Source organism: Salvelinus alpinus, chromosome 7 (assembly GCF_045679555.1).
Source record: "Salvelinus alpinus chromosome 7, SLU_Salpinus.1, whole genome shotgun sequence".
In the NCBI taxonomy this organism is placed as follows: domain Eukaryota; kingdom Metazoa; phylum Chordata; class Actinopteri; order Salmoniformes; family Salmonidae; genus Salvelinus; species Salvelinus alpinus.
In genome coordinates, this window is record NC_092092.1 from 71,320,108 (window position 1) to 71,334,947 (window position 14,840).

General features: G+C 45.7%; 1 protein-coding gene across 1 annotated transcript; it reads right to left on the reverse strand.

The window, feature by feature from the left end:
- Positions 1–4,100: 4,100 nt before the first annotated feature.
- LOC139581590 (EH domain-containing protein 1-like) lies at positions 4,101–14,422 on the reverse strand. The gene is made up of 7 exons (XM_071411517.1): positions 14,245–14,422; positions 13,492–13,924; positions 9,997–10,094; positions 8,412–8,653; positions 5,843–6,013; positions 5,261–5,425; positions 4,101–5,021 (listed from the first exon to the last, which is right to left on the reverse strand). The coding sequence occupies exons 2-7, from the start codon at positions 13,878–13,880 to the stop codon at positions 4,482–4,484; spliced, it is 1,605 nt and encodes a 534-aa protein (XP_071267618.1). The 5' UTR covers positions 13,881–13,924; positions 14,245–14,422; the 3' UTR covers positions 4,101–4,481.
- Between the last annotated feature and the right edge of the window lie 418 nt (positions 14,423–14,840).

A 14,840-nucleotide genomic window follows, 5' to 3' on the forward strand; every position in this document is an offset into this window, starting at 1 on the left:
GCACATCGACTCACTTCACACCACCGTGGCCATTCTAGCACCCTTTGCACAATGTGTTCTAAAACTGAAATACTGCTTTTGAAGAGTGGTTTAAACCGGACAACTGGGTGGGTCTCTCTCGGCTGTACATTCAGGCCATGGTGGAGTCAATGTTATGAGTGGCAAGGTTATTTTTGACATGCTGTACTGTGCATGGCGTGCAATCTGTTCTATTTAATCAAGTGTGTGAAGAACACAGAGCGATGCTAAGGAAGACGTGTGAAATGGCTAATTAGTGTCGTGTCACAGGGCTTACATAATGTGCTGTTGGTTTACTTTAGAATACTGATAGCTTTATACTACTATTGATATTATGAAGACTTTGAAGTATGGAAGCAAGATCATTTGAGCTGTTAACAGATTGTTCTAGTTTAAGTGTGCTGTACAGATACTTTCAACACAGACATACAGTAGCCTATTACAAACCCGCCACACAAGCACTGGACTGATGGAAACTTTTGAAACAGTATCTCACCCATATCCATAACTCACAAGAGGAACTACAGCATTTACAGGTCAGTCAGTAGAACAGTAACATATATATCGTGTGTAGGAATAACTCAAGAGATTGTCCAAGTCCCAATCAAAATGAAAACAGTGTAAACCAGTTCAAACCTAATCCTGTCTCACCAGAGGTATGTTGTGAGGATCATGTGGAACAGGGTCAGAGCATGACAGAGTATCACACAGTCGGAGTTTCATGCTGGGCCCCTAGCTGAGGGTTTGACACAAGGCGTGTGTGTTTGATGCTAGCGAAAGATAACATAAACCCCCAAAATCAGGTTCTAAAGGGGATAAAGATGCAGACAAATTCCAAGCTGTCATGGAGACACAAAGGAAACATAGAAGAAATCAAGTGCAGTCACCATTGTGTAGTAGGTATAACCTTTGTGTGTACTGGGCATCAAGTTCAAATATTAAGAGGTGCAATAGAGCACAAAAACAAGCTTCAAGGTGTAAAGACGCAGCTGCTTCTACCGATGTAAAACTACCCACACGCTGCATTCAGACAGCAGATGAGCCTGTTGTACAGTAAACATGCATGCACAGACTAACACAGGACATCAGATCAGAGTACTTCTGCATAACTCACATTCCTGTCCCTAGCCCATTCTCCATTAGCTAGACGTCATTTGAGTGCCATGCATGAAGAGAAAGATCTATGATCACCATAGAGACAAGGCATTGGGGACAAAACAACTAGGCGGGGTTGGGGGGCTGTCATCATAATGGTATGTGAGTTGTGAAAAAGTAAACATTGTCAAGTGCAATCAATCAAGTACATAAACTCTGCAAAAAAAGAAACGTCCTCTCACTGTCAACTGCGTTTATTTTCAGCAAACTTAACATGTGTAAATATTTGTATGAACATAACAAGATTGAACAACTGAGACATAAACTGAACAAGTTCCACAGACATGTGACTAACAGAAATTGAATAATGTGTCCCTGAACAAAGGGGGGGTCAAAATCAAAATAACAGTCAGTATTTGGTGTGGCCACCAGCTGCATTAAGTACTGCAGTGCATCTCCTCCACATGGACTGCAACAGATTTGACAGTTCTTGCTGTGAGATGTTACCCCACTCTTCCACCAAGGCACCTGCATGTTCCCGGACATTTCTGGGGGGAATGGCCCTAGCCCTCACCCTCCGATCAAACAGGTTCCAGACGTGCTCAATGGGATTGAGATCTGGGCTCTTCGCTGGCCATGGCAGAACACTGACATTCTGTCCGGGGGTATCATGTCAGAACACTGACATTCTGTCCGGGGGTACCCCCCCTGTCCGGGGGTATCATCGGATGGGGCCACAGTGTCTCCTGACCCCTCCTGTTTTAGCCTCCAGTATTTATGCTGCAGTAGATTATGTGTCGGGGGGCTAGGGTCAGTCTGTTATATTTGGAGTATTTCTCCTGTCTTATCCAGTGTCCTGTGTGAATTTAAGTATGCTCTCTCTAATTCTCTCTTTCTTTCTTTCTCTCTCTCGGAGGACCTGAGCCCTAGGACCATGCCTCAGGACTACCTGGCATGATGACTCTTTGCTGTCCCCAGTCCACCTGGCCGTGCTGCTGCTCCAGTTTCAACTGTTCTGCCTGCGGCTATGGAACCCTGACCTGTTCACCGGACGTGCTACCTGTCCCAGACCTGCTGTTTTCAACTCTCTAGAGACAGCAGGAGCGGTAGAGATACTCTCAATGATCGGCTATGAAAAGCCAACTGACATTTACTCCTGAGGTGCTGACTTGTTGCACCCTCGATAACTACTGTGATTATTATTATTTGACCCTGCTGGTCATCTTTGAATATTTGAACATCTTGGCCATGTTCTGTTATAATCTCCACCCGGCACAGCCAGAAGAGGACTGGCCACCCCTCATAGCCTGGTTCCTCTAGGTTTCTTCCTAGGTTTTGGCCTTTCTAGGGAGTTTTTCCTAGCCACCGTGCTTCTACACCTGCATTGCTTGCTGTTTGGGGTTTTAGGCTGGGTTTCTGTACAGCACTTTGATATATCAGCTGATGTAAGAAAGGCTATATAAATAAATTTGATTTGATTCCTGTCTTGCAGGAAATCACACACAGAATGAGCAGTATGGCTGGTGGCATTGTCATGCTGGAGGGTCATGTCAGGGTGAGCCTGCAGGAAGGGTACCACATGAGGGAGGAGGATGTCTTCCCTGTCACACACCGCATTGAGAAGCTCAGTCAGATGACGCTGTGACACACCGCCCCAGAACATGACGGACCCTCCACCTCCAAATCGATCCCGCTCCAGAGTACAGGCCTTATTCCTTCGACGATAAACGCGAATCCGACCATCACCCCTGGTGAGACAAAACCGCGACTCGTCAGTGAAGAGCACTTTCTGCCAGTCCTGTCTGGTCCAGCGACGGTGGGTTTGTGCCCATTGGCGACGTTGTTGCCGGTGATGTCTGGTGTGGACCTGCCTTACAACAGGCCTACAAGCCCTCATTCCAGCCTCTCACGGACAGTCTGAGCACTGATGGAGGGATTGTGCGTTCCTGGTGTAACTCGGGCAGTTGTTGTTGCCCATGTTTGGATGTACCGATCCTGTGCAGCTGTTACACGTGGTCTGCCATTGCGAGGACAATCAGCTGTCCGTCGTCTCCCTGTATTGCTGTCTTAGGTGTCTCACAGTACGGACATTGCAATTTATTGCCCTGGCCACATCTGCAGTCCTCATGCCTAAGGCACGTTCGTTCACGCAGATGAGCAGGGACCCTGGGCATCTTTCTTTTGGTGTTTTTCAGTCAGTAGAAAGGCCTCTTTAGTGTCCTAAGTTTTCATAACTGTGACCTTAATTGCCTACTGTCTGCAAGCTGATAGTGTCTTAACGACCATCCCACAGGTGCATGTTCATTAATTGTTTATGGTTCAAGCATGGGAAACAGTGTTCAAACTCTTTACAAAGATCTGTGAAGTTATTTGGATTTTTACAAATTATCTTTGAAAGACAGTGTCCTGAAAAAGGACATTTCTTTTTTTTTGCTGAGTTTAGTTTGTTGAGTGGAAGTGTAAACATTTGGTTTCTCTCTCTCTCTAAGATATGGAAATAAGAGAATTTGAATTATGCTAAACTGGCACATCTAGACATGCCAACAATATCTTGGGTTGAGGTGAAACCAGTCTAGTAGTTTAAAACCTGCTTTTGAAAGCTTCAATAGTTTAAACTCAAAATTTCTGTTTGTTTCTCTTTATATGTGTCAAAGTTCTGGAACTTTCTCAACTGGGCTTCCAGCATTCTAAATGATCTCCACATGTTCACCATGAATGTGTTCCAGAATCTCAATCACTTCCTTCTTTCTCGCAGTTCCTTCTTTCTCGGTCAGTATCGTCAGTTGATCAGTAGGCCTACAGCTGTATCTCTCCACCCTTGGTCAAAACATATTTGACAAGCAGATACATAAGTGGAGTCCTGTCCTCACTTGCTTGCGTCCAGCTCAGCTGACAGTAACCGGTTCTCACCTACAGGGGGCACTTATGTATTCAATTCTATACAGGTAGACATTTCAAAATAAGAGTTTCCAACATACACTACTTAATTGAGATAAATATTAAATTTTTATTAATTGGAGAAAATAAAACGGAAGCATTTGAAAACATCTCATAGTAAACCGACACGAAATACAAAAATATAGATAAAACAATTCTAAGTTATAATCTTTTTTCTCCAAAAAGAACAAGTTCATTACGTTTCTTTGGATCAACATATGGACAGTATATTTTAAATGTCTTTAACACGTTTTCCATCTCCTCACGCAGCATCAACACATTATGTTGCATTAATGTCCATTCATCAGTTCCAACCCTCCCTCTGCAAATATTCAGAAACATTTCCCCCACAACGCAAAACAAGCCCTCCCTAACCAAGCCCTCCCCAGGTTCATCAGATTGCGTTTCCCCCCCTTCCTCCCAGCCCCACATCACTCTCCCATATCAATCTCCTGGTGGCGTTTAGAAGGTGGCACCAGGTGTTCCGGAAGCTTACCCGGCAGCTCATGTCCCTCCAGCTTCACTCTGATCAGGTGATTGGCCAACGCAAACTCCTCGTCGTCTAGGTAACCATCCTTATCCACATCGGCCAGCTTCCAAATCTTGCCCAGGACCGTGTTGGGCAGCTTGGACTTCATCATCTCCTTCTTGGCTGCCGCGCCCGACACTTTACCATTGATTGGTGACAGCGTGTAGAAAATCTCATCGTACGAAGGTTTGTCCCGGGCCACCACCCACTCCAGCTCATCGATGCCTTCCTCGGCACCCTCTCCGTAGCCGTGACCGAAGGGGCCGGACATGGTACCTTCAAAGGCACCTCCGTGGACAGCCTGGCTGGGCATGGCGGCTTCCTCCTGTCGGACCAGGGTCATGAGGCGAGCGATGTCGTTGGCCAACATGTCCTCCACAGCCTCCAGTAGCTTGGGCTTCATGGTAGGGAACTTAGAGAAGTCGTGGCCAGCCAGGAGCTCCTATAGAGACGAGGGAGAGGGGAGATGTAAACTATGTTAAAGGTCTGAGAATTAACAAATAATATGTTCATCATTGGATGGTCTTCATTACTTCAACAACATAATACAGAGAACGGGATAAGACTTCAGTTTGTAGAGTCACATTGATTAACCTCTGGTGTGTACGGAAACTATTCCAGCAACATTTCTCTGAGGAAACAAAGGCTAAACTAGATATGGATTCAGGGTCTCCATCTCACCTGCATCTTCTTGAGTTTAGGGAAGTCTCCAGGGGAGATCTGATGTTCCCTCTCGATCTTCAGGTACGTCTCTCCCAGGTTGGCGATCAGTTCCTTCTTCTTGTTCTCCTTTCCAAACACACTGGGCATCTCCTTCTTCAGAGAGATGATGATATAGGCATGGACCTGGACAAAGGTTCAAAGTTCACACAACCTTTAGAAACAAGCTATTGACCAGACTTATATTCTGCCATAATAAACCATCTAGTTGAGGATGTAGACATGGACAAGGGTTCAAACATCCGAGAAACTACCTGTTGGCCCACAACAAACTACTAGCTTTAACTACTAGCTTTAACTACTAGCTTTAACGCTGCTCCTCTCTGCTAAAGTGCCCTCTTGGATATTCCCTTATTCCTAGTCCCATTCTTTTAATTTAGCTTAAATAGAACAACGAGTTAATAATGGTGAGCGAGTGCTGCACCTTTTCAATAATATTATTTTTTATAAATGTTGCACCTCGACTCCCGTTGGTTGAGTGCCCTCCACTTCCTTATCTTTTCCCCCATACCTTCCTACAAACATCCGGACCCCTCCCCTCACCTTAGCCAGCCGTGCCCTTTTGATGAGGTCATTGAGTTTCCGTATCGCTGCGTTCCGAGGCAGCCCCTGGATGTCCTGGAACAAGTCCTGTTCCTCAGCCTCAAACAGCTTCCTGTTGTCAGGGATCAGGAGAGGCTGGGCCCAGAACGACCCGATGTACACCCTGACCACCTAAGGACCACAATACACATAAATCAATAAAGACAAATAAATATATGGGCTCCTGAGTGGTGCAGCGGTCTAAGACACTGCATCTCAGTGCTAGAGGTGTCACCACAGACACCCTGGTTCTGTGGTGGTGTTTGTGGCTCAGCGGTCTAAGACACTGCATCTCAGTGCTAGAGGCGTCACCACAGACACCCTGGTTCTGTGGTGGTGTTTGTGGCTCAGCGGTCTAAGACACTGCATCTCAGTGCTAGAGGTGTCACTACAGACACCCTGGTTTGATTCCAGGCTGCATCACAACTGGCCATGGTCGGGTGTCCCATAGGGTGGCGCACAATTGGCCCAGCGTCGTCCGGGTTAGGGTTTGACCGGGGTAGGCCGTCATTGTAAATAAGAATTTGTTCTTAACTGACTTGCCTAGTTAAATAAATCAAACATATATACCGTACCAGTCAAAAGTTGGACACACCTACTCATTCAAGGGTTTTTCTACATTGTAGAATAATAGTGAAGACATCAAAACAATGAAATAACAAATATGGAATAATGTAGTAACCAAAAAATTGTGTTAAATCAAAATATATTTTATATTTGAGATTCTTCAAAGTAGCCACCCTTTGCACACTCTTGGCATTCTCTCAACCAGCTTCATGAGGTAGTCACCTGGAATGCATTTCAATTAACAGGTGTGCCTTGTTAAAAGTTAATTTGTGGAATTTCTTTCCTTCTTAATGCGTTTGAGCCAATCAGTTGTGTTGTGACAAGGTAGGGGTGGCATACAGAAGATAGCCCTATTTGATAAAAGACCAAGTCCATATTATGGCAACAGCTCAAATAAGCGAATAAGAGAAATGACAGTCCATCATTACTTTAAGACATGAAGGTCAGTCAATCCGGTAAAATTTCAAGAACTTCAAAAGTTTCTTCAAGTGCAGTCGCAAAAACCATCAAGCGCTATGATGAAACTGGCTCTCATGAGGACCGCCACAGGAAAAGAAGACCCAGAGTTACCTCTGCTGCTGAGGATACGTTCATTAGAGTTACCAGCCTCAGAAATTGCAGCCCAAATAAATGTGTCACCGAGTTCAAGTAACAGACCTCTGAACAGTTAATGTTGAGATGAGACTGCGTGAAATCAGGCCTTCATGGTCAAATTGCTGAAAAGAAACCACTACTAAAGGACACCAATAAGAAGAGACTTGCTTGGGCCAAGAAATACAAGCAATGGACATTAGAGACAGGTGGAAATCTGTCCTTTGGTCTGATGAGTCCAAATTTGAGATTTTAGGTACCAACCACCGTGTCTCTGTGAGACGCAGAGTAGGTGAACGGATGATTTCCGCATGTGTGGTTCCCACCGTGAAGCATGGAGGAGGTGGTGTGTGCGGGCTTTGCTAGTGACACTGAGGGTGATTTATTTAGAATTCAAGGCACACTTAACCAGCATGGCTTCCACAGCATTCTGCAGTGGGACTATCATTTGTTTTTCAACAGGACAATGACCAAACACACCTCCAGGCTTTGTAAGGGCTATTTGACCAAGAAAAAGAGTGACGGAGTGCTGCATCAGATGACCTGGCCTCCACAATCACCTGACCTCAACCCAATTGAGATGGTTTGGGATGAGTTGGACCACAGAGTGAAGGAAAAGCAGCCAACAAGTGCTCAGCATATGTGGGAACTCCTTCAAGACTGTTGGAAAAGCCTTCCTGGTGACTACCTCATGAAGCTGGTTGAGAGAACACCAAGAGTGTGCAAAGCTGTCATCAAGGTAAAGGGTGGCTACTTTGAAGAATCTAAAATACATTTTGATTTGTTTAACAGTTTTTTGGGTTACTACATGATTCCATGTGTTATTTCATAGTTTTGATGTCTTCACTATTTTCTACAAATGTAGAAAATAGTAAAAATAAAGAAAAACCCTTGAATGACTAGGTGTGTCCAAACTTTTGACTGGTACTGTGTGTGTGTGATATAGAGCTATAGATAAGTACTCAGATCCAGACTCATTGAGAAGAAACTAACATCCATGGACGTGGGGTAGCATTTGGCCGTAGCAAGGAGTCTGGGTAGCCAGGCACGGCCCCAGCAGGACCACAATGGAAATAAGTTGGTCGACTTCACGGTAAACTTGACGGTACACTTCACATCCTTAATGTTTGTGCTGTAGTCTGATGACTAAGGCAACTCTGTATGCATTTTCAATTGTCTGCATCTGAAATGGCACCCTATTCCCAAAATAGTGCGCTAATTTTGACCATGGCAAAGTAGTGCACTATATAGGGAAGAGAATGCCATTTGAGAGACCTATGTGGACCCTGTTTAAAATAAGTGCACTATATAGGGAATAGGGTGCCATTTGGGACGCACATTTGTCGAAATGAATAAAATAATAATAATTCACCTCGGGGGTGTTAATGATCTTTCCCAGCGACCACATGAGGGCGCCGTAGACTCTCATCAGCTGCTGCGTGTTGATCTGGTCAGCCTTGTTCAGCACCACGCGCATCTTGTCCTCGTGGTTCTTCAGGGCGCGGATCACCTCAGAGAACTCGTCTGAGATGTCCAGCTTGTGGGCGTCAAACAGGAGGATGATGCGGTCCACGCGTTCCGCGAACCACTCCAGTACCGCCGCAAAGTCATACCCTTGAGAAATGCAACGGGAGGAGGGTTATGGTGGATTCACACACACATGTCTGGACTGTGTCTATCAGCAAGAATTATGTTGAGGAGGAACCCCAAATGAGACTGAGGAGAAAGATGAGATGGTGGAGAGACAAAATAAAGAGGAAAAGTGGGTTTGGGGTTTTGGATTGTGGTGTATTCTGAGGGTTGGACACGAGCATGATCCTATAATTGACAATTACATACTGAAACTATAGACACTATGCAACGTGTTTCAAAACGTTGCTGATGCAGCGATGAGACAAGATTGTAATTGAAATTGGGAGGGGGAAAAATGGGGGTAAAATACAACAAAAAATAAAAATGATATATGGAAATAAATAACGTATTCAGTTCCATCCTCTTTAACCTATTTAAAAAACAACAGGAAACAGATGAGGCTAAAAAACAATTGGAACAGAGAGGGCTTTTGCTTTTCTGAACAGAAGCCTGGGGAGTTCTGGCACAGCGAGCCGAGGCTCTTTAAAAAGAAAAGAAAGAAATAGAAAGCGAGAATGATGGTTTTGATTAGTGCCGCTGTCATCTGATCGGAGAAGAATGCAGTCAGTCTGTCTAAAAATCTCATCTACGCGGCTGACCACACAATCAGCACCAGCTCTGCTGCACACGCATTGCAGGGGGAGACTGTGCGTGCGTGTCGTGGGGGTGGGGGGACCAGGGGAAAGAGTGTGTGGAAGACAGTCTACCAAGTGTCCCCACAATGACAACTACACCACTCTCTACAGTCTACCCATGTTCAGGCCTTCCCCACTATCGCCGCACAATGCCAAGTGTTGCTTCTAACCCAGTCCCCGGCACTGTCATACTGCTGATGAACAATAGTCAGCCCTGTGTGTGGAATTATAGCCGTCTGAGGTAGGAATGCGGTATTCCAGTATCACGTCTCCCCCCTCCCCTCTTAGGATCCCTGCCCAGCTCTCCCTCTCAACCTTTCACTTGTAGGGGGAAAAAAACTGACCCAATAAAAGATGATTTTACAAAATATTAAAATCAGCAGAATGAGCCAATAATGAAAATATTGGCTGAGCAATATCAGAAGAATGTGCAAAATAGGGGTTATGGGGAAATTCACAGTCATCTCAGTTCTAGTCAGCTTCCCTTCCTAGGACCCCAAATGTCATACAAGACAGTTGGATTAGATGCACTTCTCTTGACAGAAAATATAAGTATTTGATACTATTCTCTCCTCTTAGGTGAGTTTTAACTGGCCTGTGTTACCTCTGACCCGCTTTGAGTGGTTGACACTGTCAGGCTTAACACATTTATTGAGATAACGGTGATATATTATATTGTGTATGGCTGACCTCTGCTTATCCTCTGTTTCTCTCCTGACAAGATTCCAGGGGTATCGATGATACTGATGCTCTCCAGGACTGGGTTGGGCATCTGAGCACACATAAATCTGCAAGGAGAGAGAGGGAGAGACAGAGAGAGGTGAGGACGTTGAAACTAAGCTAGGCATTAATGTAGGCCCAAACTATGCTTCCAGTCAGTCAACCTGTCACAGCTGGAAATGGAAACTGAATGGTTTGACTGGAAGTGGAACAAGGCTCAATTCAAACAAGGAGAGAACTGTTTTCTGTGAGAGTTGAATGCTGCCTAGTTTCTTCAATTGTCCATAGAATAACCTTGACTCACTGTCCAAGCCCATACAACACATGATGTTGTCATCTTGCATTAGTCACCCCAAACATAAAGGTTTTTCAACAAAGCTGGAGCAAACCATGATACACAGATATAATCACATCTTTTGTATCTGGAGAGAGAAGGCAAGGTCGGTCAAACAGAAAACTGCATTTTCCTCAAGCAGGAACAAAGAAGGGGATTGTTACGCTTTACCATTTCTATTTCTTCTCAACCCAGAACTCTGCTGTCCCACCGCTCCCTCGGAACTAATATTCCGGACAGCGCTCCCTCGGAACTAATATTCCGGACAGCGCTCCCTCGGAACTAATATTCCGGACAGCGCTCCCTCGGAACTAATATTCCGGACAGCGCTCCCTCGGAACTAATATTCCGGACAGCGCTCCCTCGGAACTAATATTCCGGACAGCGCTCCCTCGGAACTAATATTCCGGACAGCGCTCCCTCGGAACTAATATTCCGGACAGCGCTCCCTCGGAACTAATATTCCGGACAGCGCTCCCTCGGAACTAATATTCCGGACAGCGCTCCCTCGGAACTAATATTCCGGACAGCGCTCCCTCGGAACTAATATTCCGGACAGCGCTCCCTCGGAACTAATATTCCGGACAGCGCTCCCTCGGAACTAATATTCCGGACAGCGCTCCCTCGGAACTAATATTCCGGACAGCGCTCCCTCGGAACTAATATTCCGGACAGCGCTCCCTCGGAACTAATATTCCGGACAGCGCTCCCTCGGAACTAATATTCCGGACAGCGCTCCCTCGGAACTAATATTCCGGACAGCGCTCCCTCGGAACTAATATTCCGGACAGCGCTCCCTCGGAACTAATATTCCGGACAGCGCTCCCTCGGAACTAATATTCCGGACAGCGCTCCCTCGGAACTAATATTCCGGACAGCGCTCCCTCGGAACTAATATTCCGGGCAGCGCTCCCTCGGAACTAATATTCCGGACAGCGCTCCCTCGGAACTAATATTCCGGACAGCGCTCCCTCGGAACTAATATTCCGGACAGCGCTCCCTCGGAACTAATATTCCGGACAGCGTTCCCTCGGAACTAATATTCCGGACAGCGCTCCCTCGGAACTAATATTCCGGACAGCGCTCCCTCGGAACTAATATTCCGGACAGCGCTCCCTCGGAACTAATATTCCGGACAGCGCTCCCTCGGAACTAATATTCCGGACAGCGCTCCCTCGGAACTAATATTCCGGACATTATGCTACAGGCATTAGGTCACAAGACTACTAGAACTAAGCTCTTAACTTACATTTTCCCAGGAGAGCTATCCTACAACTGGAGAGAGGGAGAAAGATAACCTTTAACGCCAAACAACAAGTCAAAGAAATATGGGGGGGTGGGGGATCCTGTGGTAGAGTAGTATCATATTACAACAGGAATATTTGCCAAGTATAACAAAAACGTACATTTTTCCACTTCGGCTTTTCGTATGTCATACATTCTGCGGCACTCTGTCCAAGCCTTCCCGTTTATCTAACATTTTCCACACAATTGGGCTAACCGCAGAATCCCTCTCCATCACACACTCAAACAGTAACTCACATCCCGCTGTTCCCCTCCTCACCCCGAGCCCCCACCAGGCAGACCTTCAACTTCCCAAAGTGAAGAAATACTATCAGCATTGCCATTCATTGTATGAGCAATGAGGACATGGTGGAGTGTACTTCTGTGCAAGACAAGTAGGCCTACGTACTTTACAACACATTTCCCTTTGAGATGTTACTGGAAGCCTGCATGCAGTAATGTGCAGTCAGTCAGTGTCCTGAAATAACAGGCTGAGTTCAGTAAAACGGAACCCCAAACCAATCCCGCTGACTCTTACTACTCCCTCTCGGTTACAAAAGTCATCAGTCTTGTTGTGAAACAGCCTGTCTCATGGGCCTTGTGATGCCTTGTTCATCTCGTCAATTAGCCTCTAAGCTAGGCTAATTATCAATTGACCCTCATAGACTTTCTCTGCTATGAGTCAACAAAAATCAATTGTACATATGCATCCTGGGTAATGTAGTACCCTAGAACAGGGATGAGGAGGAGTTTAATCCAGCATCAGTGTTGACCCATGTGTCTTGAGCTAGCATATGGCGGTGTGTGAGGCACCACAGCTAATCTGGGGTTGAGGAAATCCCCTATTGCCAGGTTGAGCACATGACTTCCTCTAAAACCTGTAGTCAGAGAACAGGCCAGGTTTATCGTACCATCTGTTTGAGTGCTGTGTATTGTGGTGCCAGCCAAGCTCTCACAGCGGGAAGATATCCTCTAGAGAGAAGGTCTACTTCAGCAAAGGACACTACAATAAATACACCCTTGAAGGATTGTGTGTTTGAAGCCACAGAACAGACAGACTAATTGATTGCTGTCATAATGCCACGTTGAACAACTGACTGTGGTGTCAGAATGCGCCATAGAGCAGTCTGGATTGCTGAATCACTTTGACGTGTCATGATAATGAGTAACTCAACACACAAGAAGACCAGCTGAGTCCTGAGTAGCCATAGCCCAGATGCTGACTGCCTATGCTGTCACACTACCATAAAGAACATACCAGCACTGCAATTTGACTAGGATTTCCTAATGCCTCATAGCAGGCAGAAGCCTCGGTGAGAGTTGGCCAGCTGTTACTACTGATGTGGCAACTGTAGCCTGCCCTGGGGTGTGCATCTAAGGAGAAGACAGATAACACACTTTTGCCTGGCTACTGAAAACACAATCCATTATTTTCCATTTACCTTACAGTGCTGCTGCAGGCTAAACAGGCTAAACAATGCTGCCAGTTGCCAGACTAGGACGTGACTATAGTTTAGATTAGGCTAGGTATTGTTATACTGTTCAAATAGCCAAGGGGAAAGGGATGTCTCAACTTGGCAGGGTGACTTTTACAGGTGGGTTAACAACATGCATGGTGGATGGAAGAGATACTACAATATGTTGTGGTGAGGAAATAAAGGGGAATGACAGGAGGAACAGTAGAGATCGTTTTGTTTCAGAGTCCCTACATGCAGAGGCTTGTGAGGGAGGTATTATGGAATGTTGAGAGAGGCGTTACCATAGAGATCCTATTAAATTCCTAATTCATGGGTGTCACCTGACAGGCTCCCCTAGGGCCTGGGAATTTGGCATGAGTATTTATTTACCTGTTGAGGAACGCATTACCAAATGCGTTGAGTTTGCGGAAGGGTTTTTTGGGGTCGACAACCAAGGCGTTTCCAGGTATCATCCCGTCCTGGTCACCGTGCATCACGGCTATGAATGAGTCTGTCGTCGGCTCGGGCCCTATCCTCATACCGGGAAAGTCCTGCTCCATCAGGTGCCGAATAAAGGTGGTTTTCCCGGTCGAGTACTGACCGACCAAGAGAACCATGGGTTTGTTGTCGAAGTCGGCATCTTCGAGCGACGGTGAGTGAAAGTCGTGGAATTGGTAGGTGTCCTCCAGGGGAAAGAGTTTAGTCCGATATAGTTTTTTCAACCCTTGCGAAACATCCTGGAACGGTTCGGGCGTTTTTTTGTCCCTACTGCGGAACATGGTGGGCTGTGGAGCTGGTTTGACACAACAGTGTCGCTTTCGATCTGAAAACAACAGAGAGAGGTGGCGAAGTAGCTAGCGCAACTCTATCACATACAACAGTAGTAGAGTAACATTAGCTAGAGATGCTAAAGTAGGCGAGGTCTTGAAGTGTTGATCGTCCCTCCTTCCTAACCAGCCAAACACGCCCCAGCTAGTTATTATTAGTAGCCAATCAACCGCCAAGCACAAATCCCTCTACATTAACTTGAGAATGAATGTATCTAGCCAGCTATCTTTTGTAGGTGTTGAGAGCGTAATTTATCTTAAACGTTGAATAATAAACACACGCTATCCGTTAAAAGGAGGGAAAACATCACTTTACCTGTCCTTTTGTGTTCTGAAGCCGCGTTCACCTGCTGACTGGCTGGCTGACACTTGCGTGTAGGAAGCGGAATGTTTTTTTCTTAGCGGAAGTGGAATGTGAACTTCAAAATAAATGTCCCAGCGAAATAATGAAGTGCGTAGGCCTATGATCGCTCAAACTGATTCAGATGATGGTGAGGAATCAGGATGAAGTAACAGCCAATAAATACCTGACTTCTCGTCATCTCACCCAGTCTTGTGACAGCAGCTGCACATTGCTGGTTTGGCCTCACTATTCTGCAATTCATTAAAAGATGGACTCAGCTATATAGTGGCCCATCTGATAGCCAAAGAAAAAATCTGCTGTGTGTATGATTGTGTGTGTGTGTGTGTGCGTGTTCATTGTTGGCCCAAATATGTGGTAGGCTGTGTTAAAGACCAGATACTGTGACAAGGAGAGACAATTACCATTAATACCAGTATCTTTATTGTGAAAAGAAACACTATACAAATACATGAGAATTGAAAGGCCTATTCAAGTACATACAAGTACATAGACAACATCACATACAGTAGATTTAGGCCTACACCGTGCATCCAGGGTGACGACTAGAG

Bases quoted from the DNA above. Each gene is read 5' to 3' on its own strand.
- LOC139581590 (XM_071411517.1), bottom strand. From the start codon at position 13,880: ATGTTCCGCAGTAGGGACAAAAAAACGCCCGAACCGTTCCAGGATGTT. The intron at 8,654-9,996 runs GTCAGCCATACA...GCATTTCTCAAG, and splicing joins GAAACAGAGGATAAGCAGAG to GGTATGACTTTGCGGCGGTA. The intron at 5,022-5,260 runs GTGAGATGGAGA...TCGTCTCTATAG, and splicing joins CTAAACTCAAGAAGATGCAG to GAGCTCCTGGCTGGCCACGA.